This window comes from Sus scrofa, chromosome 5 (genome assembly GCF_054392235.1).
Source record: "Sus scrofa isolate SSC_HxYL_T2T_F1_AM1 chromosome 5, Sscrofa_HxYL_maternal_Yorkshire_Landrace_v2.0, whole genome shotgun sequence".
Taxonomy (NCBI): domain Eukaryota; kingdom Metazoa; phylum Chordata; class Mammalia; order Artiodactyla; family Suidae; genus Sus; species Sus scrofa.
This window is the reverse complement of record NC_139387.1, coordinates 10,851,430-10,866,687: the sequence shown is the minus strand read 5'-3', so window position 1 is coordinate 10,866,687 and position 15,258 is coordinate 10,851,430. Positions and strand designations below refer to the sequence as shown.

The window sequence follows — 15,258 nt, the reverse complement described above, 5'->3', positions numbered from 1 at the left end:
TGCAGCTAGAGCTGAAGTCTCTCTAGGTCAAAACCTTGGACTTGGACCCTCCACCATCAGGGAACCACCCCCTGCAAGGTCCAGTTTAGTTATGAATAGTTGTTTACAGAATGGAAATAGCCATTGGTACCTTCCTATGACCGTAAAAGTAAGATCTATTCGTTATTTAAAAAAAAAAAGTCAGAGATCACAGAAAGCTATGAAGAAGTGAAATCAGGCATTCCCGTTGTGGCTCAGCAGGTTAAGAACCCACCTAGTATCCATGAGGATGCGGGTTTGATCCCTGGCCTTCTCAGTGGGTTAAGGATCCAGCGTTGCTGCAAGCGGCAGCGTAGGGTCGTAGATGCGGCTGGGATCCTGCGTTGCTGTGGCTGTGGTGTGGGTCGGCACCTGCAGCTCTGATTCAACCCCTAGCCTGGGAACTTCCATATGCTGTGGGCGCGGCCTTAAAAAGGAAAAAAGAAAAAGAATTTCACTCCTCTCATTCTCTATGGTTCACACAGATTGCTTTAGCGCACACCCCACCCCCACTCCCCCATAAATGTTATTTAATTGGCTCCACGGCATCGTTCTGTGGATGCACCGTCACTAATGCACCCACATCCCCTTTTTCTGACCATTTAAGGGTACCTTCCCCTTTTTTTACGACCACGAATAGTGCTGCGAGCCACTTATTTCGTGACTTGTCTGATGGTTTCCTTAGGCTGACTTTCTAGAAGTGGGATTTGGGGAGCGAGGTGTTTGCAAGTCCGATAGGCTTCTGATCCATTTTGTCAAAGGACCTATGGAAACGTCGGATGGCTTTTTACTGTCACCAGCCAGGTGTAGGAGGAGTGTCTATCTCACGGAGTCTGCCCTTAAAGAGGTCTCCTCTGTAGCCACACACAGGGCGTTCACGGGGGCTTTATCCCGCTCGCCTCTTTGCCCTGCAAGACCCAGTTCTCTTCCCCACGTCTGTTCTTACATCTTCGGCGTATTTATACGCAAGACGTTCCAGGCTGGGAGGCTAATTTATTGCGAAAGTCCTGTTCTCCCTTGTAGGTCTCTGTTTCCCCATCTGAGTGGGAGGTGGGACCACTCGGAGGATACGGCCGGTGTCCAGCGCTGACCTCTTCCGGTTCTTAGATCCCAGCCCTAAAACCCCCTCCATCCCCTCTCTCTGCCCCCACGCTTAGGCCTGGGGCCGCAGGACGGTTCACGAGCCCTGATCTCTCCCCTTAGGCGGGAGTTCCAGAGGGAGGACCTTGCCCTCAACTACAGGGACGCCGAGGGGGATCTGGTTCGGCTGCTCTCGGACGAGGACGTGCAGCTCATGGTGAGACAGGCCCAAGGCCTCCCCTCCCAGAAGCGCCTCTTCCCCTGGAAGCTGCATATCACCCAGAAGGACAACTACAAGGTCTACAACACGGTTCCCTGAGCTGCTGGTGTCCCTGGGGCCGTGAGGGGACGCCCAGCAAGGAGCCCTCCGAGGGAATGGGGACCAAGAAAGGCCGGGAGCACAGGGCAGGCTTCCTGGTTCTGTATCCATCGGACCTGCTGGGCGTGGCTCGTGCGGTCTCGACATCTGGTCTCTGAATTAAATAAACCATTTCATCTCCAAGGGCCAGACGGGGGAAGATGGTATCTTTTGAGAAAAGAGAGGAGAGGAAGTAAAATACCACTCATGAGCATCAGTGAGGGGTCATTTACATACGGGCGGGTCCTGGCGTTGCTGGGCCTCTAATGCAGCCCCCTAGTCCCCTTGCCTTGTCCTCATGTGTGGAGAAACCCAGGGACACTTGTGTTCCTGATGGCCACTCCTTCTGGCACCCTTTCCTGGGACTGACCACCTGCCGCACAGAAGTCATCTTCCTTAGGGTGCTCTCGGGGTCAGGCCAAGGCCAAGGCCAAACCCTCTGTGTGACCAGAGTCAGGAGCTTCCTCTAATTCCTGCTCTCAGAGGGGGTGGAGACCTTGGATGCAGCCAAGAAGATGGGGGACCCCTCTCCCCTCAGCTCTCAGGCTTTTGCCACCCTCCCCCAAAAAGGGCAGGCTGCCAAGCACCCTACACCCCTACACCCCACCCTGGGCTGTGGGGGTGCTGCTCCGGGCCCTCACAGCCCCCACATCAGTGTGCAGGGCCACCAAGACAAAGTACCCCACAGCAGGCATTCAGTGTCTCACAGGTCGAGAGCCTGGAAGACCGAACTCCAGGTGTCAGCAGGGTCTTGCTTCCATGAAGCCTGTTGGAAAACCTTCTTTGCCTCTTGCTAGCTGCTGGTCTTTTTCTGGCATTCCTTGGCTTGTAGAGGCTTCACTCCACTCCTCCAATTATATGTAGTATGTTTTGCTTTTTAGGGCCTCACCCTCGGCATATGGAGGTTCCCAGGCTAGGGGTCTAATCGAAGCTACAGCTGCCGGCCTACACCACAGCCACAGCAACCCTGGATCCGAGCCGCGTCTATGACCGACACTACAGCTCACCGCAATGCCAGATCCCCGACCCAATGAGCGAGGCTAGGGATCGAATCTGTATCCTCATGGATACTCGTCAGATTCATTTCCGCCGAGTCATGATGGAAACTCCCAAGAGAAGGTCTTAAAAGCTGTCAGAGAAAGTGGAGGTCACTGCAAAATAACAAAAAGTCAGAATGAGAAGCAGACTTTTCAACTATACCAATGGAAGCTGAAGCCAATATAATTACAGCTGCAGATTTTTGCGAGAAAACCTCTCTCGGTCTGGAATTTATCGGCTTCATAGAACTATCTGTCGATAATGAAGGCAAAATGAATCAAGCATGGATACAGGAATTCCCGTCATTGCACCACAGAAACAAATTCAACCAGGAACCACGAGGTTTCGGATTCGGTCCCCTGGCTTCCATCAGTGGGTTAAGGATCCAGCGTTGCCGTGAGCTGTGGTGTGGGTTGCAGACGTGGCTCGGGTCTGGCGTTGCTGTGGCTGTGGTGTAGGCCGGCGGCTATAGCTCTGATTAGACCTCTAGCCTGGGACCCTCCATATGCTGTGAGTGTGGCTCTAAAAAGCCAAAAAAAAAGTATGGATACAAACCAAATCTGTTAACAAGATCCCTGAACTAAAAGTATCTCTAAAGTATATGCTTCGAGAAGAAGGAAAACGGCCCTTGAGGAATAGAGTCTGAGATTCAAAAATAAATGATCCACAAAAACAAAGGTGAGCATATTTTTGGACTTGGGTTGACTTAGCTAAGCTGGTACTTTATTTCCGAGAATTTCCATCCCTGCCTAGATCCAGGATGGCGTGGGCCACAAGACACATTTTGCCAGAGACATTTAGAAAGCCATTGTGAAGCGGCAGGCAACCTCTTTTCAGTTCAGATAAGAAGTGGTGTCCCTTATCGGGCAAACAGGACGGGAGGGGTAACCCGGGAAATATTTTCTGCCTGATGAGCAACCACTTTGTGCCAGTGGTGCGCAGGCATCCTGGACGAGGAAAAAACACTCCTGCGATGTTATCATCTTTCCTGGAGAATCGCTCACGCACAACCCCTTCCTGAACGTCGACTGGAAAGCAGTGTTGCAGCGTTTATTGCTCCCTCGTGGGATTTGTGCATTACAGCCCGTGTACAAAGAATTTTCGAGCAAGGATACACACATTGTTTTTCCAGGCGGTGTGTCTGCTACAATCGCAGAGCCTAAGACTCCATCACTTCTGAAAGAGTTCAGTCTTCAAAGTGCCGTTTCCGTGACTGCCAACATTTAGATGGATGCTGATAAATGACTGCTGGCAAATGCTGATGCAGACTCGGTCTGCGGTGACGCCAGCTCTCCCCACTGACCCACAGACAGCCATGAGCTTTAGACAGTAAGGACATAGGCTTCCATGTTTTGTTCCTGTTTTGTTTGGAGTCCCGCAGACTTCATCTAAAATGCAGAGAAGAGTTAAGGGCTTGGAATAGTAAATAAAGTCCTGAAGGAGTTCCCGCTGTGGCGCATTGGAAATAAATCCGACTAGGAACCATGAGGTTGCAGGTTCCATCCCTGGCTTCCATCAGTGGGTTAAGGATCCCGCGTTGCCGTGAGTCGTGGTATAGGTCGCAGGTGTGGCTCGGATCCGGCGTGGCTGTGGCTGTGGCGTAGGCCGGCAGCTGTAGCTCCGATTAGACCCCTAGCCTGGGAACCTCCATATGCTGCAGGTGCAGCCCTAAAAAGACAAAAGACAACAACAACAAAATGTCATTAAAAAATAATAACAAATAAATAAATAAAGTCCTGAAGATACTAAAGCGATGAGGCATTGGAATGAATATCATTCCAATAATTTAGCAGGAATTATTGTCCTGCCATGTCTTGTAATGGAAGAGAAAAAGGTGTGATACTGGCATAGGGATTGACAATCTAGCCATAGAGCCGAACGGAGAGCCCGGGAAGAACATGGGTACGTGGTATTTAATATGTGATAGAAGGAGCTTTACAGATCAGTGCGGGGAAGGAAGATGAAACTCAAAGAATGAGACTTGTACCAATAGGCAATCCGTGAACATGACCTTAATATGTTTTCTTGACTCTTGTGGCCAATAGATGTGACCCAAGTAGGGTCTTGCTGAAAGATAGGGCCGAATGAGGCTTATGGCTTGGTGTGCCTGGCCTTGGAGGAGAGGGGCCAGGGCAGAAGTCCAAATAAGGCCGGTTGTGGGGACAGACTTGGAACTCTCTTCCCAGGCGGTAAATTTTGGGACTTTCCGCCTTTGAGGCGCTGGTTAATGTTCCATTTTCCCGAAAGCCAGTGCAGTAAACCGTCACAATAGCCTTGGTCTGGAGGTTTGTCTTTAGGAGCAAGAGGGAATGGACAAAGGAAGGAAGAGGAGTGCCCAGCTGGGAAGGGAGGGGGCGCGGGGAGGAAAGGGGAGTGGCTGCCCCCCTGGAGGAAGTGGTGAGGAGAGTGAAAGCAGGGGAGGCGTTTGGCCCCGTGGGTGAAAACATGGGCCTGTCTCCATCACTTCCTTAGCTGGGTAACATGGATAGGAGACTCAGTTTTCCCACCTGTAAAATGGGCTCATAATTAATTACCTTCCCCCTTAGTCCAAGAGATTTGTAAAAATCAGGAACTATACCTTGTACATTGCTAGACACACAACACCCACCCCCAAAATGCAGACTTAATAAAAAAACAACCTGAAACAAAGTCACTAAGCTTTTTTTTTCCATTTGTTTAAAGTTGTATCAAAGTCTAGTTGAGTTACAGTGTTGTGATAACTTTACAACGCAATAAAAATGAAATACAATAACGTGATTCAGTTATACAGGGACACACATGGAAGTCACCAAGCTGTAACAGCAACTCTGAGCATTTGACTTGGGGCCCGTGGTCTGGCAGGGATTGGGGGCGCAGTGAAGGCTGGCTGGGTCCGGAGGGAATCGGAGACTCTGATCGTATTTCCCACCCGACCTTGTCCAACCCGTCCTGTGATAGTTCCCTCAAGGAAGAAGGGGATCCCCGCAGGGCTTGTACCCGTGACTGGGGTTATTACTATTCAGTGGACTTTGCAAGCTGTGTCTTTGCCTCTCAGGCCTGTCGAGAATTCACCAGGAACTTTCCTGTAAAGCTCATTTGACCTTTTTCACCCCTTTGAGACGGAACAGGGTGCGCTTGGATCCAAATAACACCCGTTTTAGGATGTTTGGTGATTTGGGTCCCGAGCTTACATCCTTCCTGTTTGGAAAGGAGGGCCTTTGAGAAACAACATTCACTTTTGCAGCTTCTGCAGTCCCTCCCTCCCTGCCCCCATCCTGAAATCTTCTAACCTCAGAAAGCCAGGCAGCGGGAATCCTTGAATCCCCGTGACCTCTGGGCACAGAACCTCTGGAGATGCGTGTGTGGGTTTGGGAGAGGGAGGTGGGGCAGAGGCTTCCCAGACAACAGACCAACGTGGATGGATGAGATCAAAGTCATACAAAAAAGACAAAGCATTTCTGCAGCTGAAGCAGAAGGGCACCTGGTGGTGGCCCATCAGTGGTGGTACCTGTCCCCTTGTTCTGGGGAAGGCGGAAGCCATCTGCCCCAGAGAAGGGGTGGCCAGAGGATGAAGCCAGCTGTCCCACCCCGTTTCCTCTGAACATCTCAAGTCTGTTGGCACCCAGTACCAGGCCCTGCAGAGTGAGGGGAGGGCAATGAAATTTGACGTCAGAAAATATCAGCAGCTGAAAAATGTTAAGATCTGTTGCTGGAGGGAAAAAGTGAAGTTCTTTCAGAAGAAAATAGGATGATTTGGGGGTAATAAGTAAACTTTTTTTTTTTTAGTGAGCTGAAAGCATCAATTTCTACCAGGTGAATGGTTCAAAGATTAAAATATACTCAGGCGTTCCCGTCGTGGCTCAGTGGTTAACAAACCCGACTAATATCCATGAGCATGTGGGTTCGATCCCTGACCTTGCTCCATGGATTGAGGATCCAGCGTTACCATGAGCTGTGGTGTAGGTCACAGACGCTGCTTGGATCTGGCATTGCTGTGGCTCTGGCTGGCGGCTACGGCTCCGATTCGACCCTTAGCCTGGGGACCTCCATATGCCGCGGGAAGCGGCCCTAGAAAAGGAAAAAAGACAAAAAAAAAAAAAAAAAAAAAAAAAAAAAAAAACAAAGAAAGAAAGAAAGAAAAAAATCTGTAAGGATGTCACTCAGTGGCTTTCTGAGAAAACCAAGCAATTCCCTGATCAACTTGACCCTAGGACTTCAGTGGGTTTTTTGGGGTAGGGAAGATTTTTAAAAATTGTGTCTCCTTCAAATATACGATAAGTATATAAAATATATGGGACACAATTTGCCATTTAAGTGTACAATTCACTGGCATCCACTGTGACATTCACCTTTTTCTGGGCTAACCCAGCCCCTTCCTTTCCCATCCGCCCCCGTTTCCGTCTTCCCCCCCATATCAATAATCCGCCTAGGCTGGTTATCAAGCTATGGTCTCTCAGCTCCAAACCCATCCTTCTATATTCTGCTTTGTTGTGATGTCGGACCTGGGACTTCTCAACCACATTTCTGCTCTGTCAGCTGGTTCCCTGTGAGTGTCTGATGATGGGGACACAAGAGAGACGCCCTGAGGCTGGGGGAGGGGGAGGAAAAGAGACTTGCTCCTTCCTCTTCCTCGCTGTTCTGATAAGCCTCACTCCGGGGGCTCTGCTTCTCCCTGGCCACGACCATTGTTTCCTCTCACAGCAATGAACTCATGTGGCAGTTTTTCCAGCACTGGCAGCACCTGCTGCACTGGGCAACTCTGTCCCCTCCCCGCCCAACACTCCCCAAGACACTGGCACCAGTTTAACGATGCCCTCTCCTCGGAGGGCTGAGCTTCGCCTTAATGGAAGTCCCAGCTCTCTCTCAACTCTCTTTTTTTTCTTTTTTCCTTCCTACACGCCTGCAGCAAATGGAAGTTCCCAGGCTAGGGGTTCTTTTCTTGAGCTGCTCCCGCGGAACATGGAGGTTCCCAGGCTAGGGGTCTAATCGCCAGAGCCACAGCAACGCCAGATCCGAGCCGAGTCTGCGACCTACACCAGAGCTCACAGCAACGCCGGATCCTTAACCCACTGAGCAAGGCCGGGGATCGAACCTGCAACCTTCCTGGTCGGATTCGTTAACCACTGCGCCATGATGGGAACTCCAAAATGTATTATCTTTAAGGTCCTACTATATAGCACAGAGAACTATATCCAGTCTCCTGGGATAGAACATGATAGAGAATATTAAGGAGTTCCTGCTGTGGCTCAGCAGGTTAAGAACCTGACATGGTGTCCGTGAGGATGTGGGGTCGAACCCTGGCCTTGCTCGGTGAGTTAAGGATCTGGCGTTGCCACAAGCTGTGGCATAGGTTGAAGATGCAGCTTGGATATGGTGCTGCTGTGTCTGTGGTGTAGGCCTGCAACTGCGGCTCTGATTCGGCCGCTAGCCAGAGTACTTCTCTATGCTGCAGGGCGGCCATACAAAGAAAAAACAAACAAATAAAACAAAACAAAGCAAATAATATTAAAAAAGATGCATATATTCGACTGAGTCATTTTGCTGTACAGCAGAAAATGACACGACATTGTGAATCAACCATCCTTTAATTAAAAAAAAAAAAAAGAAAAGCTAGCCTAGGTGAGCTCAACTCAAGAATACAATACAATAATAAAAGCTAAAATAAAACAAAATGAAAAAGTAAACTGTATTCTTTTTTTTTTTTTTTCTTTTTGTCTTTTTGTCTTTTTTTGTTGTTGTTGTTGTTGTTGTTGCTATTTCTTGGGCCGCTCCCGAGGCATATGGAGGTTCCCAGGCTAGGGGTCCAATCGGAGCTGTAGCCACCGGCCTACGCCAGAGCCACAGCAACGCGGGATCCGAGCCGCGTCTGCAACCTACACCACAGCTCACGGCAACGCCGGATCGTTAACCCACTGAGCAAGGGCAGGGATCGAACCCGCAACTTCATGGTTCCTAGTCGGATTCGTTAACCACTGCGCCACGACGGGAACTCCTAAACTGTATTCTAAAGTCAAGTTGTCCACAAGGCTATTTCCTTCTAAGGGCTGTGAAGGAAGAGTTTGTTCCAGGCCTTCCTCCAGTGCTTGTAGGAGGCAGTGATGATGCTCATAGGACCTTCTCTCTGTGTGTGTGCCTGTCTCCGAATTCCCTCTTTTTATAAGGATGCCAGTTGTATTGGATTAGAGGCCGATTGCAAATTCATTTAACTCATAAGGGCCTCACTTTAACTTGATTACTTCTGTAAAGACTCTATGTCCAGATAAGCTCACATTCTGAGGTCCTGGGGGTTAGGACTTTAGTATATGAATTTGGGGGTGTGGGGGATGCAATTCAACCCTTAACAGGAATGAAGGGAACAGTCAGAGAAGAGGGCAAGAGTGTGAGCTGTTGCTAAACCATGAGTTCCCATGAATGCAGGGAAGGGTTTGGAAAGGCTAAGAGGTCAGACAAGGGGTCCTATTGGGAAGCATACAGAGAACTCAAGGATACAGTTCAAGGTCATGGAGGAAGCCTTGGGAGTCTGGAATCTGGCAGTGACTGGGGTGATGAATCAGTAAGTCTATGGGCTGGGTCTGGCCCTGAGGGTCTCTTGGGGAAGGTGTAACCAGTTCCAAGTTATCTGAGGCCACTAGTCAGCTTCCATCTCTTCCACTCTTGGTAGTTCATGGGCAAGTTGGAATGGAAGACCACCTCAGGGCCCCCTCTAGGGCTGCACTGATGATGACTGGAGTTCCTCCTCCCAGAAATAAAAGGACAAGAGATCTTTCTCTAGGCCATCAGAGCTGAGATAGAATCTCTGACCACCACTGACTGTTCGTGCGGAGGAAGGTTCACGGACGTTCCGGAATCTTTGTGACTTCCCTCAGTTAACCAGATTTAATACCCCTGTCAAGTTTTATCTTGTTATCAGCCAGAAAACAAAAATCCTCAGGCTATGGAATGCCCTTATGGCAGTTTTGAGGCATTCTGCCTTAGTGGGGGGTTGAGGGACCAGGAAACCCTGAGGCTGCAGAGGGAATGGCCCCTTGAAGAGAGATGGTGAAGTAGAGAGAATTTCTAAAGCCCTTAGGAGAACCAACTGCATGGAAAGCCACCCATTGGCCAAGCTGGAAGGAAGGAGCAGTCAGGTCCTAGGGCAGCGCCTGGTTGGGAGAGGACTTGATGTCCTTGGACTCCAGGGCTGATGACCCCATGCAGTCTGAACCTACTTGGCTCTCCTCATCTGCCTCCCCACCAACATCCAATCTCCCCTTGCCCCATCACCTGAGACCACCTGGTGTGAGAGACCCCCCTCCGTCTTCAGTCAGCTTCCCCATGCTCATGCTAATCACCCTAAGACACATGCTTATCACTTCCTCTGACATGCTCAAGAAATTATCAGTTCAAAAAAATCAAATTATGCAACTGTGAGAAAGCGGTCTAGGGATAGGATTAAAACCACAGTCTAGAGAGAAGCAGGATCTGATACAGGACACCAGGGAAGATGTCTTTGAAACTAGGAACTGAGTCTGAGCCCATCCTGAGTCTTGGACAGGTCTTGCCAATGGTAGGATGGGATGGGGGTTCTCAGGATGGAAAAAAGGGCCATGTGGACCTCCAGCTCCCTCTTATCTCTCTATTAGCTCTCTCAACCAATGCCAGTGGTCCAGATTGCCCATGGCTCAGCAGGGGGCCCCAGGCTAGGCTGCATTCCCTGAGCCCAGCACTCCACACCCACGTCTCCTGACAGCTCCATCAGATTTGTGCCCTTGATCAGAGGCAGCTTCAATGTTTTTGAAACAGGTTCTGTTTGTCCAGGCCTCTCCTCAAGATGTGTCCCAGGGGTCCTGGCAGTCTCATTTACAGTACATCCTTTAACCCCATGAGAGAGTGTTCTCAGTGATAGTCCCAGGTCTTCCTTTCCCTGTGGCTGAGCTGCTGTTTCCTCACTCCCCAGCTGGAGGTTCAGATCCATTCTCAGCCGTAGAGCCATTTATAACCCAAGACAGGAGGAATGAAGAGCTGTTCTTGAGACTCTGTTCTCACCTCTGGGTCCAGCTTTGATTCTGAGAGCCAGGGCTTGGCTATGCCTGACAGCTATTCCTATGTTCTTCCCCATGACATAATCTCTATTGTAAAAAGTGCAAAATGATCCTCGACTTGACAAAGAATATCTACATAAAACCTACCATGAGCAACAGCCTAATGGTGAGAAACTCAAAACTTTCCCACTAAGATCAGGTACATGGCAAGGATATCCCACCTCACTACTCCTTTCCAACATTACACTGGAAATTCTAGCTTATGCAATAAGACAAGAAAAGGAAATAAAAGGTACTCAGATTGGAAAGGAAGAAATAAAACTGTCTTTGTTTGCAGATAACATGATTGTCTATGTAGAACATCAAAAGAACCAACAAAAAAACTCCTGGAAATAATAAGCAATTAGAGAAATGTTGTTAATATACTGAGATCGATCAATTACTTTCTTGTATATCAGCAATAAACAAGTGGGTTTTAAGTTGAAAACACAATACCATTTATATTAACACCCCCAAAATAAAATACCTATATATAAATTTTAAGAATATGTACAAGATCTATATGAAGAACACTGTAAAACTTTGATAAAATCAAAGAACTAAATAAATGGAGAGATATTTCATGTTCATGGATAGGAAGACTCAATATTGTCAAGATGTCAGTTCTTCCCAACTTGATCTTCAGAGTCAATACAATCCCATTCAAAATCCCAGGAAGTCATTTTGTGGATATTGAAAGATCTGGAATAGTTAACACAACATTGAAGGAGAAAAACAAAGTCAGAAGACTGACACTACCCAACTTTGACTTACTATGAAAACTATGGTAATCAAGGCAGTATGGTATTGGTGAAATCACAGACAACTAGATCAATGGAATAGAATAGAGAGCTTAAACATAGACCCGCAGAAATACAGTCAATTGATCTTTGACAGAGGAGCGAAAGAAATACAATGGAGCAAAGACAGTCTCTTCACAAATGGTGCTAGAACTACAAGACAGCTACATGCAAAAACTGAATCTAGAGATAGACCTTACACCCTTCGCGAAAATTAACTCAAAGTGGATTGTAGACCTAAATATAAAATGAAAAACGTATAAAATTCCTGGAAGGTAACATAGGAGAAAGTCTAGACGACCTTGAGTTTGGTGATGACTTTTATTTTTGCTTTTTAGGGCCACACCTGCAGCATATGGAAGTTCCCAGGCTAGGGTCAAATCAGAGCTGCAGCTGCCAGCCTACACTACAGCCACAGCAGTGCCAGATCCAAGCCATGTCTGCGACCTACACCACAGCTCATGGCAACGCTGGATCCTTAATCTGCTGGGATCAATCCTGCATCCTCATGGATCCTAGTCGGGTTCATTACTACTGAGCCACACTGGGAACTCCTGATTATGACTTTTTAGATACATGCCACCAAAGACACAATCCGCAAAAGAAAAATTGATAAGCTGGACTTTATTAAAACTAAAAAAAAAAAAAAAAAAAAAAAACTGCTTATCTGCTCTGTGAAAGACAATTTCAAGAGGATGAAAAGAAGTCACAGAGTGAGAGAAAATTTATTTGCAAAAGACACATCTGACAAAGGACTATTATACAAAACACTTAAAGAACACTTAAAGCTCAACAATAAGAAAATGAACAACCTGATTAAAAAATGGCAAAAGACCTTAACAGACACCTCACCAAAGATGATATACAGATGACAAACCGGCATATGACATCCACATCATACATCCTCAGGGAAATGCAAATGACAATGAGACTTCATTTACATACCTATTAGAATGGCCAAAACCCAGAACACTGAAAATACCAAATGCTGGAGAAGATGTAGAACAATAGGAACGTTGGTTCATTGCTGATAGGAATGTAAATGGTACAGCCATTTAGGAAGACAGTTTGGCGGGTTCTTCCAAAGAAGCTGAAAACTTAGGTTCACACAAAAACCTGCATACCAATGTTCAGAGCAGCTTCATTTGCAGTTGCTGAAACTTGGAAGCAACCAAGACGCCCTTTGGCGAGGGAATGGACAGATAAACTGTGATACATCCAGACAATAGAGTATCATTCAGCAGTAAAAAGAAATGAGCTATCAAGATATGAAGAGACATGGAAGAAACTTACATGCATATTACTAAGTGAAAGAACCAATCTGAAAAGGCTCCATACTGTGTGATTGCAACTACACGACATCCTGGAAAAGGCAGAACCGTGGAGATGATAAAAAGATCAGGGGTGGGAAGGGGTTGAATAGGTGGACCTCAGAGGGTGTTTAGGGCAGTGCAGCTATTCTGTATGATACGGTAATGGTGGATACACATCATCAGACATGTGTCCAAACCCAGAATGTCCAACACCAAGAGTGATGGGGTGGTGATGACGTGTCAATGTAGGTTCACCCCTGGTGACCAATGGACCCCTCCGGTACAAGATGTGGTTAGTGGGGGCAGCTGCACATGTGTAGGGCAGGGGGTAGATGGGAAATCTCCATACCTTCCTCACAGTTTTGCTCTGAATTTAAAACTGCTATTAAAAAAAACAAAGTTGGAGTTCCCATTGTGGCTCAGTGGGTTGAGAACCCGACCGCTATCCATGAGGATGCTGGTTCGATCCCTGGCTTTGCTCAGCAGGTTAGATCTGGTGTTGCCAAAAGCTGTGGTGTAGGCAAAGATGCAGCTTAGATTTTGCATGGCCGTGGCTATGGCGTAGGCCAGGAGCTGAAGTTCTGATTCAACCCCTAGCCTGGGAATTTCCATATGCCACAGGTGTGCCCCCGCCCCCGAAAGAAAGAAAGAAAGAAAGAAAGAAAGAAAGAAAGAAAGAAAGAAAGAAGTCTTAGAGTTCCCTGGTGGCTCAGCAGGTTAAGGATCCGGCACTGTTGCTTCAATGGCACAGATTCGATCCCTGGCCTAGGAACTTTCCTATGCCACAGGCACGGCCAAAGGGGGAAAAAAAAATTAGTGCTTAAAGAATCTTTAAAGCTCCAGATGGAGGCTTGACTGTTCTGCGCTCACCCCCAGCCCTGCCCCGGCTGGCCTCCTAATCCTGCACCTGTGCTCCTGGGCCCCAGCGCTCGGTATGGGGCCCAGCTCCCTTGTACTGTTAATCAGCCAGCCACGGATGCGGGGGGACACCCCTCTCTTTGGGCAACTGCTGCCTGCCAGTAGTAATTGCCTGAAGCCCCTCAGCTCTGAACGCCCTGTGAAACAGCGCCACTGTTCAGAAGGGAGAGAGGTGTGTCACACAGGGATTTTCCTGAACTTCATCGCGTGAGGGCGGTTGTTTTCTGTGTCTCTGTCCCGATGAAGTGCCGCTGGCAGGCTCGTCTCTTCCTCCTGACTCCAAACCACACAGCTGTGCTCCTGGTACCTCCTTCACGGCCTCGGCCCACCCTCGAAAACCAGCAGGTGGTTTTGTGCGTGGAGATTTGAGCCCCCTCTGTGATTCCCCCACGTTCTGCCCACAGGCTGGTGAGGAGGTGGGTGGTGGGTGTTCCTCCAGCCTTGGAAGAACTAGTGGTCCCGGCCATTGACACTCTGATGGTCTGGGGAGGGCACTGGGAGGAGGGAGTGGGGTCTTGAGAGCTCAAAACACAAATTCTCCAACTCCAGGATGGCAGCCCAGCCCCCCACCCCTGCCAGGGAAACTGATTTCCCCCCACAAATCCCGAAAGAACGTTCTCTGTGTGCAGGGCTCAGCGCTGCCCAGAGCAACTGCCCCCAGAGGTGTGGTGTTCTCCCCTCCCTCCATCCACCCAGCACGAAGAGGCAGCTGGTGGGCACCCCTCCCAGCTCTGGAGGGTTATACTGGGACATCCTCCCCAGACCCTGTGCTTCTATCCTCTTCCTGCTGACTTCTGGCTTCGTGGTACCCCCATCTCCAGCCTCCTCTGCACGGCAGCCGGAGCCATCTGTTCAAAGAGCACCAAACAAATCACTCCCCTGCTGGAAATTCCTATAGCTTCTTGGTGCCTGAAAGCTAACGTCCCAAATTCTTTTATTTATTTATTTTTTTAATGGCTGGACAGCAGACCTTGGCTGCCAAGTGCATATCGGTTGCGTTGAACTGAATTGAAATGAAAGAAATGAGTTGGCGTTAAGGGTTCCTGATTTCAGGGTGAAGGAAAGGAAGGGGATTAGGAAGCTCTTGCTAATGTCGTGTCTGCCTTAGGCTCGCCCTGCTGGGTCTGGGTAGTTCCACAGACGTCCCCCCGCAGCCCTGGGACAAGTCAATGGTGACATGGTGACATCTCCTTCGTCTGGGTAAGAGTCTTAAGAGACCCAAGCTCAGCGCGCCTCACCTGTTCCTGACTCCTACACACAGCCAGCCATCTGCCTGTGATACCTGGATTAGGTGAGTCTGTTTAATTCTCTTTGGTGAACTTGAACGGAGAAGAGTCGATGCAAGAGGGAGGCGCTGGTCGTGGGAACAGAAGCTGAAAACCACACTGTGGTGGGCGCGTATATACCACTGAGACACCACCAACCCCATCAGTAAAGGACTTGTTACCTCTGGGGCTGGGGCGCAGTTGGCTCAGCTGAAAGCCCCTTCGGGCTGGCTGTGGAGCTCCACCTTGCCCAAGGTCATGCCCTTTCCAAGGGGAGGGGAGGGAGTGCGGTGGGGGGAGAGGGAATTTATAGAGACTAATGGATGCACATAAAGGCCTGGCCCTCTGGGCCCAACTCAAGACAAGTCAGAAGCATCTATGGCTCCTATGGGACTAGCCAGGGCGCTTCTCCCTCTCCTTGGTCCTGCG

General features: G+C 48.8%; 1 protein-coding gene across 20 annotated transcripts in view; it reads left to right on the top strand.

The window, feature by feature from the left end:
• The window catches only part of NCF4 (neutrophil cytosolic factor 4), a 115,833-nt gene extending 114,227 nt beyond the window's left edge, over positions 1 to 1,606 (top strand). For all 20 annotated transcript variants that reach the window (XM_084955422.1, XM_084955421.1, XM_021091535.2 and 17 more), the window contains one exon: positions 1,222 to 1,606. In XM_084955422.1, the coding sequence (XP_084811548.1) occupies positions 1,222 to 1,417 (196 nt within the window). In that variant the 3' untranslated portion in view covers positions 1,418 to 1,606. The remainder of the gene's footprint in view (positions 1 to 1,221) is intronic.
• The last annotated feature ends 13,652 nt before the right edge of the window (positions 1,607 to 15,258 follow it).